The sequence below is a fragment of the Morone saxatilis genome, unplaced genomic scaffold (assembly GCF_004916995.1).
Source record: "Morone saxatilis isolate NCDOM2014 unplaced genomic scaffold, NCSU_SB_2.0 Contig9, whole genome shotgun sequence".
NCBI lineage: Eukaryota > Metazoa > Chordata > Actinopteri > Moronidae > Morone > Morone saxatilis.
In genome coordinates this window covers 14,447,663-14,464,367 of record NW_023340268.1, presented here as the reverse complement: position 1 = coordinate 14,464,367, position 16,705 = coordinate 14,447,663, and the positions used below count along the sequence as shown (strand labels likewise).

The window sequence follows — 16,705 nt, the reverse complement described above, 5'->3', positions numbered from 1 at the left end:
TGACACTGCAAAAAAAAAAAAAAAAGGTACTTCTTACATCTAACAGCTTGTTGTTGGCACTCTCTTAACGTCTTGAATGTCAGACCATTCAATTATTGTATGTGCAAACGAGACCAGTTTTCAAAGCGGTACCTACTGAATTGCTGTGCACAATAACATCACTTTGACATAAAAAATAAAATGTTCATTGTGATGGACTGCCAATCTCGTGGAAATTTCAAGTCTCTAATTTGATTTTCAAACAGCAGTGAAATTAAATTATGGAAGCCAATTAAAAACTGGGTCATAACACCTAAGTACCTTGAGGATGGTGTTCTCTTTATTGACATGGAAACTGAGTGACATGCCTGGGAGACATTCAGGAAATGAGGAAACATAACTTCATACAAACAAACAAGCTTAAGGCAGAATCATTAGGCTTTAACACACTTAAACCAATGCTACATGAGAACTATTATAGAGATTATATATATTATATAAAATAAAATATTCCTATTTATGGGTGTATGGTGAAGTCTGTAAAAAGTGAAATGAAATCTGTTGTAACTGCTGTGAATTTAAGCAAACCTCTGCTCTCTGTGAATGATAAAACCACAAACCTTTTATAGCCATTTTAAAAGTCTACAAGCGGATGAGTGTTTTATACACAAAGTGGACAATTTAAAAAGGGTGACATTTGAGAAGAATAGTTGTGTGTATGTTTTACCGTGTCTTGTTCATCAGGTCGGCCCCCCTAGTTTTATAGTAATCCAGGTTCTGCTGAAACTGGTAGTTGACAGGTCGGGGATTGTTCTACAAAAGGAGGGACAGAATAAACAAGTTTTGTGTTAGCACATTTACAAGTCAGGAAAAAAATTTTCAGGTGTGCGTGATAAACACAAGACATGTCATGTGCATGCATGACTATGTAAACAGCAAGTTTCTGAGTCAATACATATGAGCAACCAGCCTCTTTCCCAGCCCCCCTCCCCGTTATTGGGGATGATGCCCCCTCCAGGTGTAACGGTGATGTGGACGTGGTGTGACATGGTCGTTCACTTGAGGGAAACACTGTCATGCTGGATCAGCACCTTACTGGATTCTCATCCTAGGAGAGTATTGGACAGGAGTATGGCGAGATGTGTTTGAGTGAACGGGTCAGTGAGTTTGGAGGAGGAACAGAAGATGGTTTAAACCAGGATATTGAGGGGTTTGCTAAGGTCACAGAAGCTGTATTGTCAGGTCAAATGTACATGGCAATGGCAGGTTTTCATCAAAAGGGAAGGGAAGAATGTGATCCTTCTGTGTGTGGAGAGAGGTAAGAGAGAGTGACAAGGCCTCTGATTTAGTGTGTGACAGGGAAAATAGTCTGAGGGCTGCAAGATATGGCAACAGATTACAACTGAAGTAGGAGAAGTTCTCAAGCTGTTAACACCTTGTCTTGTTTTCACTCTCGTTGTCTTGCAGTCACAACGGTCTAACATTACAAATAATAATTACATCACTGGTATAGGAAGCAGCTACTATAATTAAGCAATGACATTTTTAGGAACTGCAGTGTTTTCATGTTCAGTATTGGGGCGATTTTTCCTTTTAATACTGCATTCAAGTTCATGATTGAAGTCTACTAAAAAAAGATAACTGCACAAAAACAGTACAAAAAAAGCAGGAGAAATCAAAAGTGCAATTTATGCACCTATAACACAGCTGTATTAGATGTGAGGACTTTAAAAACAAAGCCACATATGTATTTGCATTTTTTGCAATTTGGGGCGAAGAATAATCTGTCAACCTATTTTGATCCAGCCCTACAGTATGTAAACCTCAAGCCGAAAGAAATCTTATTCTTACCAACGTGTCCTTAGTTTGTCCCACGTTTAGCCTTCTTATTTGTGCTCAAATCAAGGTTGGTACTGAATAAACTCCAGGCCATATTGTATATTTTAGGGATCTCAAAATTTGTGTTACACTACTCTACAATACACTGCAGCTGAGCTGACCTTTTGTAGTGCAGATAATGACACAGAGCAATGTTCTTCAACAAGAGAGTAAATGGATTTACTTTTTGAGGACTGGATGACAAATGGGGCTAAATTAAGTGTCTGGTTTCCTTCTGGATATATACCAAATTTACTGTCACCCAAATGTACCGTTGGGAGGACATGTTTTCAGTAGCTGTGTTTTCCTAGTGAGCTGTAATGTGAGGTTTCAAGTCCTCTTGCAGAATTTGTTACTTCCCCTTTTCTGGTGTGTTTCGTATTTGTAAGGCGTAAAACAAGTAGTATTTGTGGTCTGTGACTTTGCCAACTTTGACCTTCAACACTATTTATGTTTAAGCTTAATTTATGCATTGCATACAGTATGTACATGTCTTATCCTTACATGGAAATGTTGAACATGTATATATCTGTGCAACTTCCTCTTTCTTATTAACTGCTTCATTGACTGCACCTGTGCTTCATGTGTTTACTGTAAGTGCCTTAAAATAACTAATATGCAACCACTGAAGCGTGAGCAACTGAAACATTCGTTGCCTATTTTAACTTTTTTTGTTACACCTAAGCATTTTCTCACAGTGCAGTTTTTTTGTTTATGCTACATGATTGTTGTTCGAAGATTTCAGCCCACTGTTTTGTGTTTCACTTCTGCAAATGTTCTCCTTCCTCTGCAGAAAACAAGGCAGATTATTTTGTTAGTACAGTATCTCCTGTGCTATAAGTGCTGAATGACAGTAAAATGTAGTCACCATGAATTCAATCTCCAGGAAAACTTTCTCCCCTCCCCATTTTCATTTTCTGTGTAATACTTCTCCCTTTCTCTTCTCCATTTTAACTTGTGACCGGGCAGGCATAATGAAAGTGTTTAATATACCACTCTGGAACTTGAAGAGAAACTGAAGAGTAACACAAACACTTACTGTTGATGTTGCAAACACACTCAATACGTATAATAATTTTTCAATCAATTGGTTGGACTGTGGTGCTTACTTTGGGATCTCGAAGGAAAAGGGCCTTTTGCAGCAGAGAGTTAATGTCTCCTAATGGAGGGTAGTGCATTAGAAGGCCCAGGCAGGTCTGGAAGTTACTAGCAATGACTGAAACAGACAGAACAAACAAATTCAGTATTAGAGATGCTGTGCACTGATTAGGAATCTAACCTCAGAATCCATCCAAATATAGTATGTCACATTTGCACTGTGTAAAACTGTGACAAAATTTCAGAATTAGCCATCTTACCCGAGTTTGTTTAAAAAAAATTATCTGAAAGCACTCTGTGTTTTGCTTAAACACATTAAATGGACACATGTTGTTTAGGATTAAACCAGAGACCTTCCCATTATGGGACAGTCCTCCCACTCAAACACTAAGCTGCCTAATCAACTTATGTATTAGAGAATGCTCTCTGACTTCCTAAAACATGATTGCATGTGCTTTTACAAATAGTTTCAAATGGGAAAAAATAAATCACACTCCCCTGCCACATCATGAAACTTTGCAGACAATGAGCTATTGGTACACACAGCTGCATCACACTTCATCTAGCAAACGATCAAGTGTTCCCATCAATTCTTGCATTTATTCTACCTGCATGCCTTCAGAGTACCTTTCAGAAAGGCACCTCTCTAAAAAACAGCTTCCTCTTTGTTCCATGGACACTTGGCTGCAATAGTACTACAGAGCTACTGATCAACAATATATTTGTATTTTGTGTTCAGTGTTTGCAATTTAAACCTTTGTATTCAAGTTTTCCCACCAATGGACATGAAAATGAAAAGTGCAGACTGACTGAAAAGTCTTCTGAAATGCTGTATTTGTGTGCATTTGGTTCCCTGGCATCTGTCCTATAGCAGCAGGGATTCTTACTGAAAGACACTTGAGCAGGAACAATGTTTGCCATCATTAGAGCTTAAACCCCCATCCTGCCTGTATGTATGGCAGCAAATATCTACTGTATTCTATTTAAAGCAATATGACTCCATCTAATTAAATGAGGTGGAGTAAATCACATTCTTCCAGTTAAGTGTTTCTCATGAAATTACATGCTACAAAGACAACACATGGCATTACTGGATTATTTCAGTAATAAATGGAGCGTACGAGCGTCTCGGATGTAGAGCAGCATGGCCACAAAGATGTAGTCCACCAGGTCCAAAGTGATGCTGTCTGCAAACAGGGCGTCCCACACCACCAGCAGATCCTGGAGCGGAAACTCACGGCCGAACAGCAGACGTACCCACCGGCTGCAAGACAGACAGAAAGACACGGTAACTGTATATACGAACAGCTGAGGGTGAAGAAATTAATTAGACACACTGAACTGAAGGTGTAAATACTGACATGCCGTAGATTTGCGGGGCGATCTCCAGCCGGTTGAGGTGCATGTGCAGTTCAACGTCATGCTTCTTCACCAGCTGGTCCTGGATCCGGTTGACTTTGGTCACTATGGCAACGGATGGCCCCGAGTCCTGGGGCCGAGCGAACGGGATGCTGGTCAGCATCTCTTCCTTACCCTGGAGCAGTAGATCATTACATAATTAGCATAATATTCTATAAACATGAATTAGAGTCTCTGTAAACCAAGTACCACTTTTGATACCATTTATGTTCAGATATGTTCAGAAATAGCCATTCAGTGTAGATTCTGTAATTAACTCACTGTCTAGTGGTTTGTTGGTGGCGGAGTCTGCCATCGCCATGCTGGATTAAAATTTCCTATCTAAGCATTAGGGATTCACAGGAAATGTATTTATTAATTTATTTTTTCTTTCCTACAGCCAAATCAAAGTTGTGTTAAGTTACTGCCAATGTCAACCCAAAATGTCCTACTGCTGCTAGTTCAAATTAAAAGAATCCAACTGGAAGAGCATGAGATGGCTTTTTTGTGAAGAAGTCACAGAAAACAAGCAATTTCACAATGCAAAACAACCCAGTGGTCATTTTGGACAAGTTTGTGTTTGTTTGGCTGCACTGTTGTACACTTTTGTTGTATTTCTGACAAAGTAGTAGGAGTGTTGGCTGTAGTATGACAGCTCACTTGCCGTTACCCTGGTAACCACGGGTGTCATCAAATCCACCAGTATTGAAATCTTAAGGATTAAATCAATTATTGTAATTACAATGTCAAAAGCAGTTCTTCAGATCAAACTGACCTTCCTCACTTCCCTCTCAAAGCTGGAGAACCATGGCTCTGCTGTCTCCATCAGCTGCGAGAACATGGCACTAAAGATAGAAGTGTGAGTTTGAGATAAATATTGAGAAACAAAGAGGGGACATATTGTGAGATGGAAACAGACTCTATATAAACCAATTCGTAAACCAATTCTATTTATTTGAAAAGTAATTATATTTCTGGCATCATTCATCTGATATTAGGAGTGTACTCACTAGGCGTCGTGCTCAAGGTACACTGGGTTCAACAGACACTTCATCTCCTCACTGTGGATAGAGAGAGGCTTAAAAGTGACCTTTGTCCAAGTAAATGAAGAAACTTTTTGTCTTCTGACTATAGTACAAGCAGGTCTATAGCTTTTCATGGCAACTAAAGGGTGAAAGATTCAGTTTCACAGTTTTCAATGAGGAACTGACCTGGGGCTGGCAGTCTCGCTGGCATGCTGAAAGGCTTGATGGTCACAGTGCAGCACAAACACTATGGGGGCCAGCAACTCGTGCATCCCCTACAGACAGAAGAAGAAAAGACAGAAGTAGGGAGAGTGTAAGACGTTAAGAGGGCAGGGGAGAGAGAAATTATGGTTCATTTGTAGTCAGTCTTTCTTTAATAGTGATGCACGAGGTTTCTAATCGGTGATGACAGGTTTAATTTAGATATTGTTAGCCACTGCCCGGCCATGTGTCACTTCCAGTTTGTGAAAAAGATGCTGCACTGGCCGTCTATTCATCCGCTGGCACCTGTTACAGACACTGATAATGATTAGGTTACAAAGGCGTTCTGTTCTTTTGTCAGAGCTCACTGGGTGCTGAGAAGCCCACACACACACACACACACACACACACACACACACACACACACACCACACACACACACACAACACAACAACACACACACACACACACACACCACACACACACACACACACACACACACACACACACACACACACACACAAACGCCTTGATTATCAACATTATTATTATTATTATTATCTTCCTGGCTCAGGAAGATAACCCAAACAGAGACATTCAAGACCAATTTTCAAGGAACTTTAAGAAAAAGCAAAGATTTCTAACTTCTGCTTTTAAGCAGAATGAGCTGTTGACAAGGTGTCAATCGTACCTGTTTATACAATAACTGCTCATTTTCTCTGGCATAACAAAAGAGAATGTCCGTCAGCTTGGTCCTCACATCGTCATCCTGGAAGTAACGGATTTCAGGGAACCTTAAGCAAATAGAAAGAAAGAAAGAAAGTAGAGGGTTTACTTCATGCAGACTTTCAGGCATAAAGGTGTAAAAAACAAAGAAATAAACAGAATGATAGTGATACTAACGTTCTTAACACGTCCTGTTTGATCATCCCCTTCAGCTCCTTATCTTGGAAGAACTTGTTCCACAGGCTCTGGACAGGAGAGGAAATAATAAAACAAAGGCATATAAACATTACTCTTGGGAGACTGATGGGTTAGAGGGGTCACTGTGACAATACAATAATTAGAAATAGTGACCACTCCATGATTGACTGGAAAACTGAATGAATTTTAAAAACTTTTCAAAGCAGTAACTTACCCAACTTCATTTGACAATTCTGTCCTTGATTGATAAATTACATGATATGCTAATTACAAAAGTGACCAGCCACTTTGGTGTAATTCAGCAGCCTTTTGTGTATCGAAAATATCTCGGTAACCCTTAATTTTACAACAATTTCCTTGGAAGTTTCCTCGAAATAACTATGTTTCTTTTTTCCCCTATAATTAGTAGTTACTTAAAACAGCACTGCTCCATTTAAACCCAAGTAAATACTCATTCATTATTAGACACTTTATTCTTCATAGACATTGAACTGTAACCTTTTCTGCAGACAGATTTTTACATTTTTCATGTTCAGCTAACCTGCTGTGCACTGACTAAAAGACTTACACTAGCAATTAATTTGAATTAATTAACCGGAGGTGATCACATTGAGCACTGTCTCTATTTTCTCTATAATTACTACCAAACTACAAAAGTCCTTTCCAGGAAACAACAAGGGAACAGCTTTTGATACATCTCTGTTAAGAGTGTGGCTTTCTGAGTGCATGTCATCACACAATCAGAAAGCAAATATCTTTAAACATTTTATTGCCCAACACCAATTTAATGGATTTATAATTACTTAAAGAACCTGCTGATGAATCAACAGCAACTGACTAACAGAGAGTAGGACACTATACATAGCGACAGTCTCACACACACACACACACACACACACACACACTCACCCCTTCATCCTGGGACAGCGGGTTGTTAACCACCAGGTCCTGCTGGCCTTTAGCCTTGCGTGGGTTAGTGATGTGCTGTGACAAAAAAACAAACAAACACATCGATGTCAATAACAGATCAGTTCATTCCTAAAAAAGGTGCACTGCTAGAAATGCATAACCATTGTGACTTTGACCGTGTGTTTAACATTTAGCAGGATATACTGGTTATAAGTTCCATTTTGTTTTAAGTGTCAGTGGTAGTTCAAACAATCATTAATAATTAATACATTCTGACCTACCATATCAAGAAAAATGATTGAGGAGATTATTTATTAAGTCATAATGCTCCACAAACTGCTGCAGAAACACAAAAATCTTCTGCAACTCTGAGTGACCATTTTCTCATCATGCCAAGGGAAGCGGCCACATGGCGGCGCTCTCACCGTCTCTTTGATCTTCTCATACTGGCCCCGGAGCTCCTTGGTCTTGTTGATCCACTGACCCTTGTCTTCTGGAAGAGCCTCCAGGTACAACTGCAGACAGCCAGTGAACAGGTTAGTGCTTGCTGCCTCAACAAGAATTTACATAAACAGGCAGAAAATTGACACTTTCAAACTCCAGACTGCTGTTTCCACCAAAGAAGGTCTGCAAGCTGCCAGAACTGCAGTCTTTTTTGTGGCAGGGAAATTGCCAAAGCCACTTTAAACAATCCATTTGGCACTCACCTTCCAGCACACACTCCGAAAGCGGCTGCTCCTCAGTCGACCGTTGATGCCTGCCTGCCGGATCCTGGCCAGGTAATTACTGTTGAGGAACAAGTCGTCCCATTCTTTCCTGTGCAGGAGGAGGGGAGGCAGAGGACGAGGAGATTTATGAGCTTCTCAACCTGAATTGGGCACGGTATTCCATCTAATGTGTCATCCAGCAGTAAACCAGGAGGCTGGAGTGGTGAGTTGGGCCAAGAGTTTATGGCACACCCACACAAGAAAAAAAACTCACCTGTATGAGAGGAACGTTGACTGAGGCTGTGAGTAAGTGCTGCTGTCAAGAGATCCTCCTGTTAAAACAGACACAGACAACCACAAGGGGGAGATCTAAACAACCAGTGCTAAGCAGTGAAACTAGAAATCAATCATTTTTAAAGCTTCTGAACACAGGATCATAAACAAAAACATAACCTTTGACGACTACCATAATAAGGAACTGGCCTATTTAGTGCTTCCAAATGACCCATCAGTTATTTTTGGGGCTTCTTTTTCAAGCCGTGTAATGGAGCAAAAAGAGCCAGAAGCAGGAAAAGTGACGACAGAGAGTAAAGCATCATACTCCTCCTCGCCTTTATTGGTGGTAATACGTCTAATTTGGCCTGCAGGTGAACATGCATTCAAGTCGGAGAGCTGTCTATCAACATTAGTTACAGGAGTAGATCATTCCACTGGGACATTCAGCATGAATATTCATCAGTTCCACAACATGCCAGCCCCCGACATTTTCTCTCTCTCACCCACGTAAACATAAAAAACACAAAAACACCCTCAGCCCGGGGGTGTAGCCAGCCACGTCTGTGACTCACCGAATTTCATTTTTATTATCTCTATCTATCTAGAACTTCAAGTTATTATGACTCTGTCTTCTGCTCGTTTACTGGTCAGAGCCATCACTCCTCTGAGTGTAAGTGTAGGTTTAATACCTGAATATAAATCTGTGGAAGGGGCTACTGACAGGCGTACCAGTAAAAATACCTAGAGTCTGGTTCTATAAAATGTAAACAAAAATGCATCAAGGACCAAATTAAGAACAGTCCCAACACAACACAACAGAAACGCCGTTATATTTTGGCATTTAATGTCTCCACCACAGTTTGTTCATGAGTTTTTAAATCCTAGTGGTGAGAGTTAGACATACTGCTGCGGTTCTTGTTGAAATTATTAAGCGGGTCGAAGCCCGTCTCCTGCTGCTCGTCTGTCTGGAGCGGGTGGCGGGTCTCGAAATTGGGGTGCTGCATGGCCGCGACCCAGCCTGACCTGGACAAAGTAAGGGAGGAGTTGAGAGAGAAACCGGAAAAAAAAGGGAAGAAAGTCAAATTTAAATCACAGCTTAGCGCAACATACCAGCTAGGAGATTAGCTAGAGATGACCAAAACTACAAACCAAAAGTTGGGTAGCTTACATCATGTTATGCATGACCTTCAAACTCAGAAAACAATCCAAAAACTCTAAATGATAAAGAACAATAGCCCCCCCTTGAAACTAACAAACATCTACTGATAGGGAGAGCGACCTTCGATCAGAGCTTGTGCTGACAGGCATCTGCTCTGCCTCTTGAGCAGGAGTGACCCTGACCTCTCACCTCTTTATGCAGATTTGCATGCAAAATCTATCTTCTGCAATCACAGACAGTCCCTTTGCTACAAACATTAAACACACTAGAGTGCTTTTATCTCAGGACTTACTGGCACAGTCTTGTGATCCTCCTCAGCCAAGACTCAGAAGAAAAAGATTACTCTGCAAGAAGAAGAAGGAACAATAAAGAAACTGAACACCTTCGGCACACAGGGAAATAAACAACAAAAATACAGAAAATAGGCAGCAGAAAAAGAAAAATAATAAAACTAATGTCATGTACTAAATACCCACTGCTATTATGTGACTTGATGCCTTTAAACACAATACAGCTCTACATCTCATTCACCATGTATACCACTATGTTATGAAAATCGAACAGGGATACATAATGTAGACTTGACATATTCGTAAATAGCTATCACTGAATATAGCTGGTAACTTTGTGGTTCTTTGCTTTGTGATGATCATAAACACAAGTTGCTCTTTATTCACCTTGTGCGTTTAACACAACTTTTGTTGCATAAAATAAAACAGTGACACTGATTACCGTCAGTGAAGAATGGCTTAAATTAACAAGAAGCACTTGAGCTGCCTGATGGCCCGCCATGCTCACTGTGATATATTAAACATAAGAAGTAATGCTAATGAGGTCATTAAGTAGGCAAATGAATGCATTAATTAAATATTTTGATGTCAACAGACGGCCTTCACATAACACGCAGACAGTATTAACTGTGTCTCTGAAGTTATTAAGGAATTATTACAGTTTCAAGAATATTTGTTGTTCATAAAATGAAAACGTGTGCAGCCAGCACAGAGCTTCAAAATGTAATAAAATCATCTTCTGCAGGGGGAAGCTGTGATGTGTTATATTGGTTGTATATATATATAGGTCTCGAAGAATATGTGTTGACACAGAGATAGTGTCAATGCTATGCTGTGTCTATACTACTACTACTATAAACTCAATTGACTGAAATCTGACAAATCTACTTTTACAAGACAGAATGAACAAACGGGTGAACATGGGTAAAAGATATTACAAAAACATTATTAATATTTATTAGAACTGCAATGACCAGTCCATTAGTCCCTCATTTGATCAAAACAAGAACGTATCGGCAAACATATTGCAAACTGTTTGTCACTGTCATTTTTCACGCACAAATGCCAGGATTTGAGGCTTTTCTTTGTCTGTGTATTGTGAGAGTATGTGACAATTTATAATGATTTTAGCTCGCAATTGTCCAGTTGAGCAGCAGACAAAAAAAAAATCTATATTGTAATCAATGTTGATAGTTTGAAGATCTTTTAGTTATTAGTGAAAAAATGGTGCGCCAACTACAAATAAAAATAAATTACAAAGTAACTCAAACCAAAAAAAAAATAAAAAATACGACAAAGAAATGACCAAAAAAACATCCTCACCAGGTAAACCCTGAGCCAACGCTTCTCTGCCAACCATCACAGTTGTGAGAAAAGTTTCACTTTCTCTGAGAGACAACACAATCTAGGTTAAACAATTCTGCCTCCATTCTTTATCCGGCTTGGGATTTATGAATATGGTTAGCCTAATACACAGGCCTACAGAATAGCACGCTTCCACAGAGCATTATGTTTTCTTTCGCTTTATTAATTGTGGAAATAACACAACAAAGGCATCTCTTAAACCCATTAACCATGTGAATGGAACACCGCTCGATAAATCAGCTCCACACGCCATCAAAATAGAAATAATTTTATATGCATAATGTATGTGCCTGTTTTCTTAGGAAACATCTGTTCTCCTCAAAGACTAATGCTCTCCTTAAGTCTGAGGGGTTTTTCTCCCTTCCCTCATAAAAAGGGCATTATCCCATTGAATAATCGTAACTAATCCACAACTACAGAAAAAGACAGGAGTGTCGTGAAAAGGTATCTCCAATAATAGCCTGTATTACTTTAAAAGATTGGCATGGAAGATGTATCAAACTGTCCTGAGCAACTACAAATATAACAGCAGTCACTTTGCACAAAATATTATTTCATATCATCACGGTCTCACGAAAACTCGCATTGTACAATGTGTCAAAAGATATTTTGAGGAACATTTTTCCCTACAGACCTGCAAACCCATCCAGCGCTTTGTCCCTTCTTTCCAAAAATAAAAAGTCATTCTAAACTCTCCACAGAGGCCTTTACAGATGTCTCATTGTGACTTGTGCTTTGAGGAGGCATGTCTTGTGTGTGTAAGCCCTTTTTGAGTGAATGAAAGATGATACAGGTAAAAGACTCGAGGCCTCGCTGTGTTAGCACAATCTTGCCTGAAGCGAGTCTCCTCTTAGCCTTCTGCTGCCTTCATTACTTCTTCCCAGAGTTGAACGTAAAACAACATTCCAACTTTAACACATAACAATCAAGGCAAATTAGCTTCTGCATAATTCAATCCACAGCACCTGGAGACACCTCAATAATTCAAAACACGAATCTTTCATGAAATAATCAAATCAATACATAATGAAATGCATAAATAAATCAACAGACAAATAACAGTGCGTCCATCTGTTCTGAGGTAGAAGATCTGTTCCTGGGACTTACAACAACAGGCTGTGAAGGTAAATCCAAATTGCAGCCATTACATTGTCTTCTTACATATGTTAAGTTCTTGAAACCATTTTTTATTTAAAGTTTTCACCCCAAGCAGGATTTCAAAAGAAGAAATGCAGATGTTTTGGACTTTGTGTAAAGCACACTGGAAGCATACCAAGGACAAGTCAGACAGCCTCGCTGTGAACCTCTTCCTGTAATAATCCTCATTGTGTGCACCAAAACCAACATTTCACTTCCCTGTTCCCTTTACTTTACCGCACACTCAATCTGAAAGGGGCCGTAATAATCACTGCATTTGAGCCTAAAACTTTCCTTTTCTTTGTTTTCCCTCTTGATCAAAGCCAGGCACGCAGCTTCACATTCTTTAGGGTCATGAGAATATCTCATAGCCACAGATCAGCTGAACAGAAAGGGGGGGCGAGGGGTTCGCCACAATACAGCAGCCAAGTTGACACATTCAAATTCACGTCAGCTCTTCTTCAAATCGCAGAGGCAGGTTTTGTTCACGGATTGGCCGGACAACCACATGTTAAAAGATCCCACGCTCGAGTTGAGCTGACATGAAAAAACACAAAGAAAAGCTTCAGCCGGCCGCAAGCTCATTGGCCTAAAGTCTCAAAGGCTAAACTATTCTGAAACTAAACCCGGATTAAATTGTATTAAATGTTTTGCTGAAGTGCCTGCAGAATTTCCTTTAGAGACATCTGACTGAATAACTGAAGCTCTTCTGAACTGAACAGTCTGCAGCATTGTTTTCAGCTCTGGAAAACTGATACATTAGTCATTTGCTGAACCAGTCCACTAGTACTTTATTTCAGCTGGTTGTCAGAGCAAACTCGTGTCAAATATATTCAGAAAAAGAATCAGTACAGGGGGCTCTTTAGAGGATGAATATTCAAAAAGGATTCTGGAAATGGCAATGAGAGGAGCTGTCACTGGCAGCTATAGTCGGAGCGGCAGATGTTTAGTCAAAGTGAAACACTCCAGCTAAACAAACTCACATGCCTCTACTTCAGCACGCAGCAAGAGCCCAGGAGCCTTCACAGTCACATGCTCTGCAAGAGGCTGAGAACATGCTTGGGAACTTAACCTTGGCAAAATACCGTGAATTTTCTGGGTCTTGACTGATTCAATTGCCACATACATGACGAGAGATTAAATCTGTCAGATATCCGTCTGTATGCAAGAAGTGGAGCAGCGGTTCTAGACCCCACCAGGAGTCACAAGATAAAACTAAAGGGGTTGTTGTGAGATGATCAACAGGATAGGAAAGCTGAAAAAAAATGTTTTTTTATTTCTTTCAGAACTTAATAACTTTTTTTTCTTGAGAATTACTGGAGGATCTTTACCTCTTTTGGGCCTCTAAAAAGTACAAAACAAAAATAGTATAACTGCTTACATTGCTTTATTAACCCACAAGCCAAACATATTGCAAACCACAGCACCTACAGTGAAAGATGAACAAGACAGAGATTTAAATAACATTCAGGAACAGACTGTGCAGTTCAGCAAGTATCACGCATTTCCCCTCCACTGACCTACAACCTATTTCCTCTCAATATTCTTGTCAATGCAGACGTGCAGTAAAGACCAACTATTGTCTCCAAGCACAATAAACAGGTTAGTGTCTGCCTTTCTAGAGTTAAAAGGGTATAACACCACAGCTCTTGATATTTGTCCCTAGGCTTTTTTTTTTTCCTCTAATCCACAATAGCCCGCAGACTGTACTCTCCCTGCACACATTTTTGCACTGACCTGGTTATTGGAAGTGTGGAGAGGTGTGTGAAACCGCATTAAACCGTGCAGACAGACAGGCAGGCAGGCGGTGCTAGCTGTTACCAGACCTCTGCACTGCCCACCACTGAATCTGTCAGGCAAAGGTGGGCCAGCCCGGGTGAATAGGTTGAAGGCTTGCAAACTTGTCATAAAGAGGAACCGTTTTTCTACAGTTTCTGACACCATAATTCATAGCCAGCACTATTTATGTGGGTATAATGTGAGGTTACATGAACCTAGTGTCCGTCTTGAATGCACCACGGGTGATGACAGCCAACGGGATTATCGATGCAGAGCAAATCGCCAAACAACAGCTAAGCTAGCGTGTGTCCCGTGTCGACTAACAATGCTAAATGAAGGCTAAACGTCCTGAATACACGTACAGTGGCACGCTGTGGTAGTCAGCGAGGTGCTGGATGTAACATTAACTACAGCTGACAGGAAGCAGGTGAGCTAATGTGACGTTAGCCTGGCTGTTAGCAAGTTGCAACCGAGCCGATGCACGGGCCTGTCCTCACTTCCGACACTGCTGCTGCAAGCCACGAAACTAACACACACACACACGGGCTAGTATAAGTGCGAGTAGTGCCACAAAGTCATTCATAACCCACTGTGGGCTCTCAGGTACCTGTTCAGATCACGCAGGACTCCTCATTCTGCTGTGTCCGACTGTCTGCTGATTTGTAAACAGTAGCGGGTCAGGCGGATGTGCTGAAGACCAGCTGACTGATCATGTGACCATGTGGAGCTGGTCATGTATGAAAGGTGGAATACTTAAAGTCAGTGTAAAGCAATGATAAGTATGATGATATGATGAGTTTCTCACACCAACGAAAAAAATGTGTTATTAACCACCCTGCCAAATTTGAATGATTAAAAAAAAAATAGCCAAGTATATGAAATTAAGTTATAAAAATGTTAGCATTATTTATTGAAATCCTGACACTAAGCTGAACTGCCGGCTTTAATTTGTATGAAAAAGCAGCTGAAGGAGTATTAATTATGGCTTGGTGTAATTTCACACATTATTTCACAGTGTTTGTGTAGGAACCTTTTTAATACACAAATCTAACATCCAATTTTCTTCAGTGGATTTGTAAACAAAAAATATACTTGGATTTCACCCTTTTTTCCCCTTTTTTATGAATAAATTAATATCAAATAGCAAAATAGAAAATGCTTAATTCAGTAATAAAGTAAGTAAGTAAGTAGTAAATAAATGACAATCTGTTTGTGATATTCCCACATCAGTGCCCTGGAAATAAATACCTGTGGTAGGAGGCCTTTCCCATGCTGCATGAAATTCCATCCCTCCCTGGTTGAGGTATGTGCTACCTTTTAACACTGTCACTTTGTCTGTGTAAACATCACATTAAGTCTGTAAATATATTCCAGACTGATGTACTGTGTGCTGCCTGCCACGTGTGTGTCCTCTATCCCATAGGCCTACCATATAGCCTACCACAGCATGTTGCATACTAATTACCTGTTTCTAATGGCTGATATTGATAAGATAACTGATCATTTCGAAGTTTGTGTTGTGGTGAGCAAAGATGGATGATTTAATATCCTATAGCTCTGTTCTCACCAAATCTAACTGACATTATGTCAGTTAGATATTATTATATATTAGATATTATTATTATAAAAAACTGTTTCTCTTCAAATGTCAAAAAACTTAACAAATAAACTTTGGCTTAATAGAACATATCATATTAAACATTTTGCATAAGAATTCAAAATAAATTATTATTATTCAACTGATAATTTATCAGCTATAAATTATTTAGCAGAATAATTAATAATATTATAAATTTGCCATTATCAGCCAATAATTTATTGGCCCCAATAATTATTATGCATCCCTAGAAAATTTCTTTGAAACCGTGGAATATTTTAAGTATTAAGTAGGCCTATGAAAAGTATGAATGAGTTTGAATGAAGTTTCAATGGTAAAAAATGTGGTAGGAGTTTAGAAGTCAAGTCAGCACATGTTTGTGTTGGGAGAAAAGGCAGCTTTTGTGAAATGAAACTGTACTTAAATTCAAAGTAGGCCATTTTTATAAAGGGGTTAATAAATTAATTGGTTTATGGTGCAAATGGTGTAAATCACGCACTAATGCTTTTTAGGTCATATATTAATTAGAGAAACTTTTAGGTTACCAGGTTGTGGAAACTGGTATATCTTCCTCCAATAGGAGACTTAAAATGTTTATCAGTCAATAATGAAGTTTTTTTTTAAAAGTAACCCAAGTCTGCAGTTATATATTAATAAATAAATAAAAACATATTCAAACCATATATAAAGCATAAAGCCACAGTAAATAACGTATTAACCTTTATTGAAGTGATTAGTTACAATTTATAAACCCTTTAAACAGGGTGACTTTTTAGAAACTTACTTCTGGGCAAATATTTATATTTAACATACAGCATTTGAAGCTGTGCATACTTCTAATAATTGCTTGGCTTATTCATAGCTCCACGCTTGGACTTTGTAGAAAGAGACTCATAGACCACCAACAGCACTCAGATCAGTTTCCAGGTTGTAGGCTTTGAGCATGATGCACTGTGCTTACCACAGCCATACACTCGTCTTTT

At 39.4% G+C, this 16,705-nt stretch overlaps 1 protein-coding gene across 4 annotated transcripts in view; it reads right to left on the bottom strand.

The window, feature by feature from the left end:
* tbc1d5 (TBC1 domain family, member 5) overlaps positions 1-14,828 on the bottom strand; it is a 20,492-nt gene extending 5,664 nt beyond the window's left edge. For all 4 annotated transcript variants that reach the window (XM_035681534.1, XM_035681535.1, XM_035681536.1 and 1 more), the window contains exons 1-16: positions 14,733-14,828; positions 9,847-9,898; positions 9,300-9,418; positions 8,394-8,451; positions 8,120-8,228; positions 7,838-7,927; positions 7,413-7,487; positions 6,483-6,550; positions 6,271-6,373; positions 5,565-5,653; positions 5,364-5,414; positions 5,129-5,198; positions 4,317-4,489; positions 4,077-4,219; positions 2,967-3,073; positions 707-792 (exon numbers count right to left, since the gene is read on the bottom strand). In XM_035681534.1, coding sequence (XP_035537427.1) covers positions 707-792; positions 2,967-3,073; positions 4,077-4,219; positions 4,317-4,489; positions 5,129-5,198; positions 5,364-5,414; positions 5,565-5,653; positions 6,271-6,373; positions 6,483-6,550; positions 7,413-7,487; positions 7,838-7,927; positions 8,120-8,228; positions 8,394-8,451; positions 9,300-9,399 — 1,322 coding nt within the window. In that variant the 5' untranslated portion in view covers positions 9,400-9,418; positions 9,847-9,898; positions 14,733-14,828. The remainder of the gene's footprint in view (positions 1-706; positions 793-2,966; positions 3,074-4,076; positions 4,220-4,316; positions 4,490-5,128; positions 5,199-5,363; positions 5,415-5,564; positions 5,654-6,270; positions 6,374-6,482; positions 6,551-7,412; positions 7,488-7,837; positions 7,928-8,119; positions 8,229-8,393; positions 8,452-9,299; positions 9,419-9,846; positions 9,899-14,732) is intronic.
* Between the last annotated feature and the right edge of the window lie 1,877 nt (positions 14,829-16,705).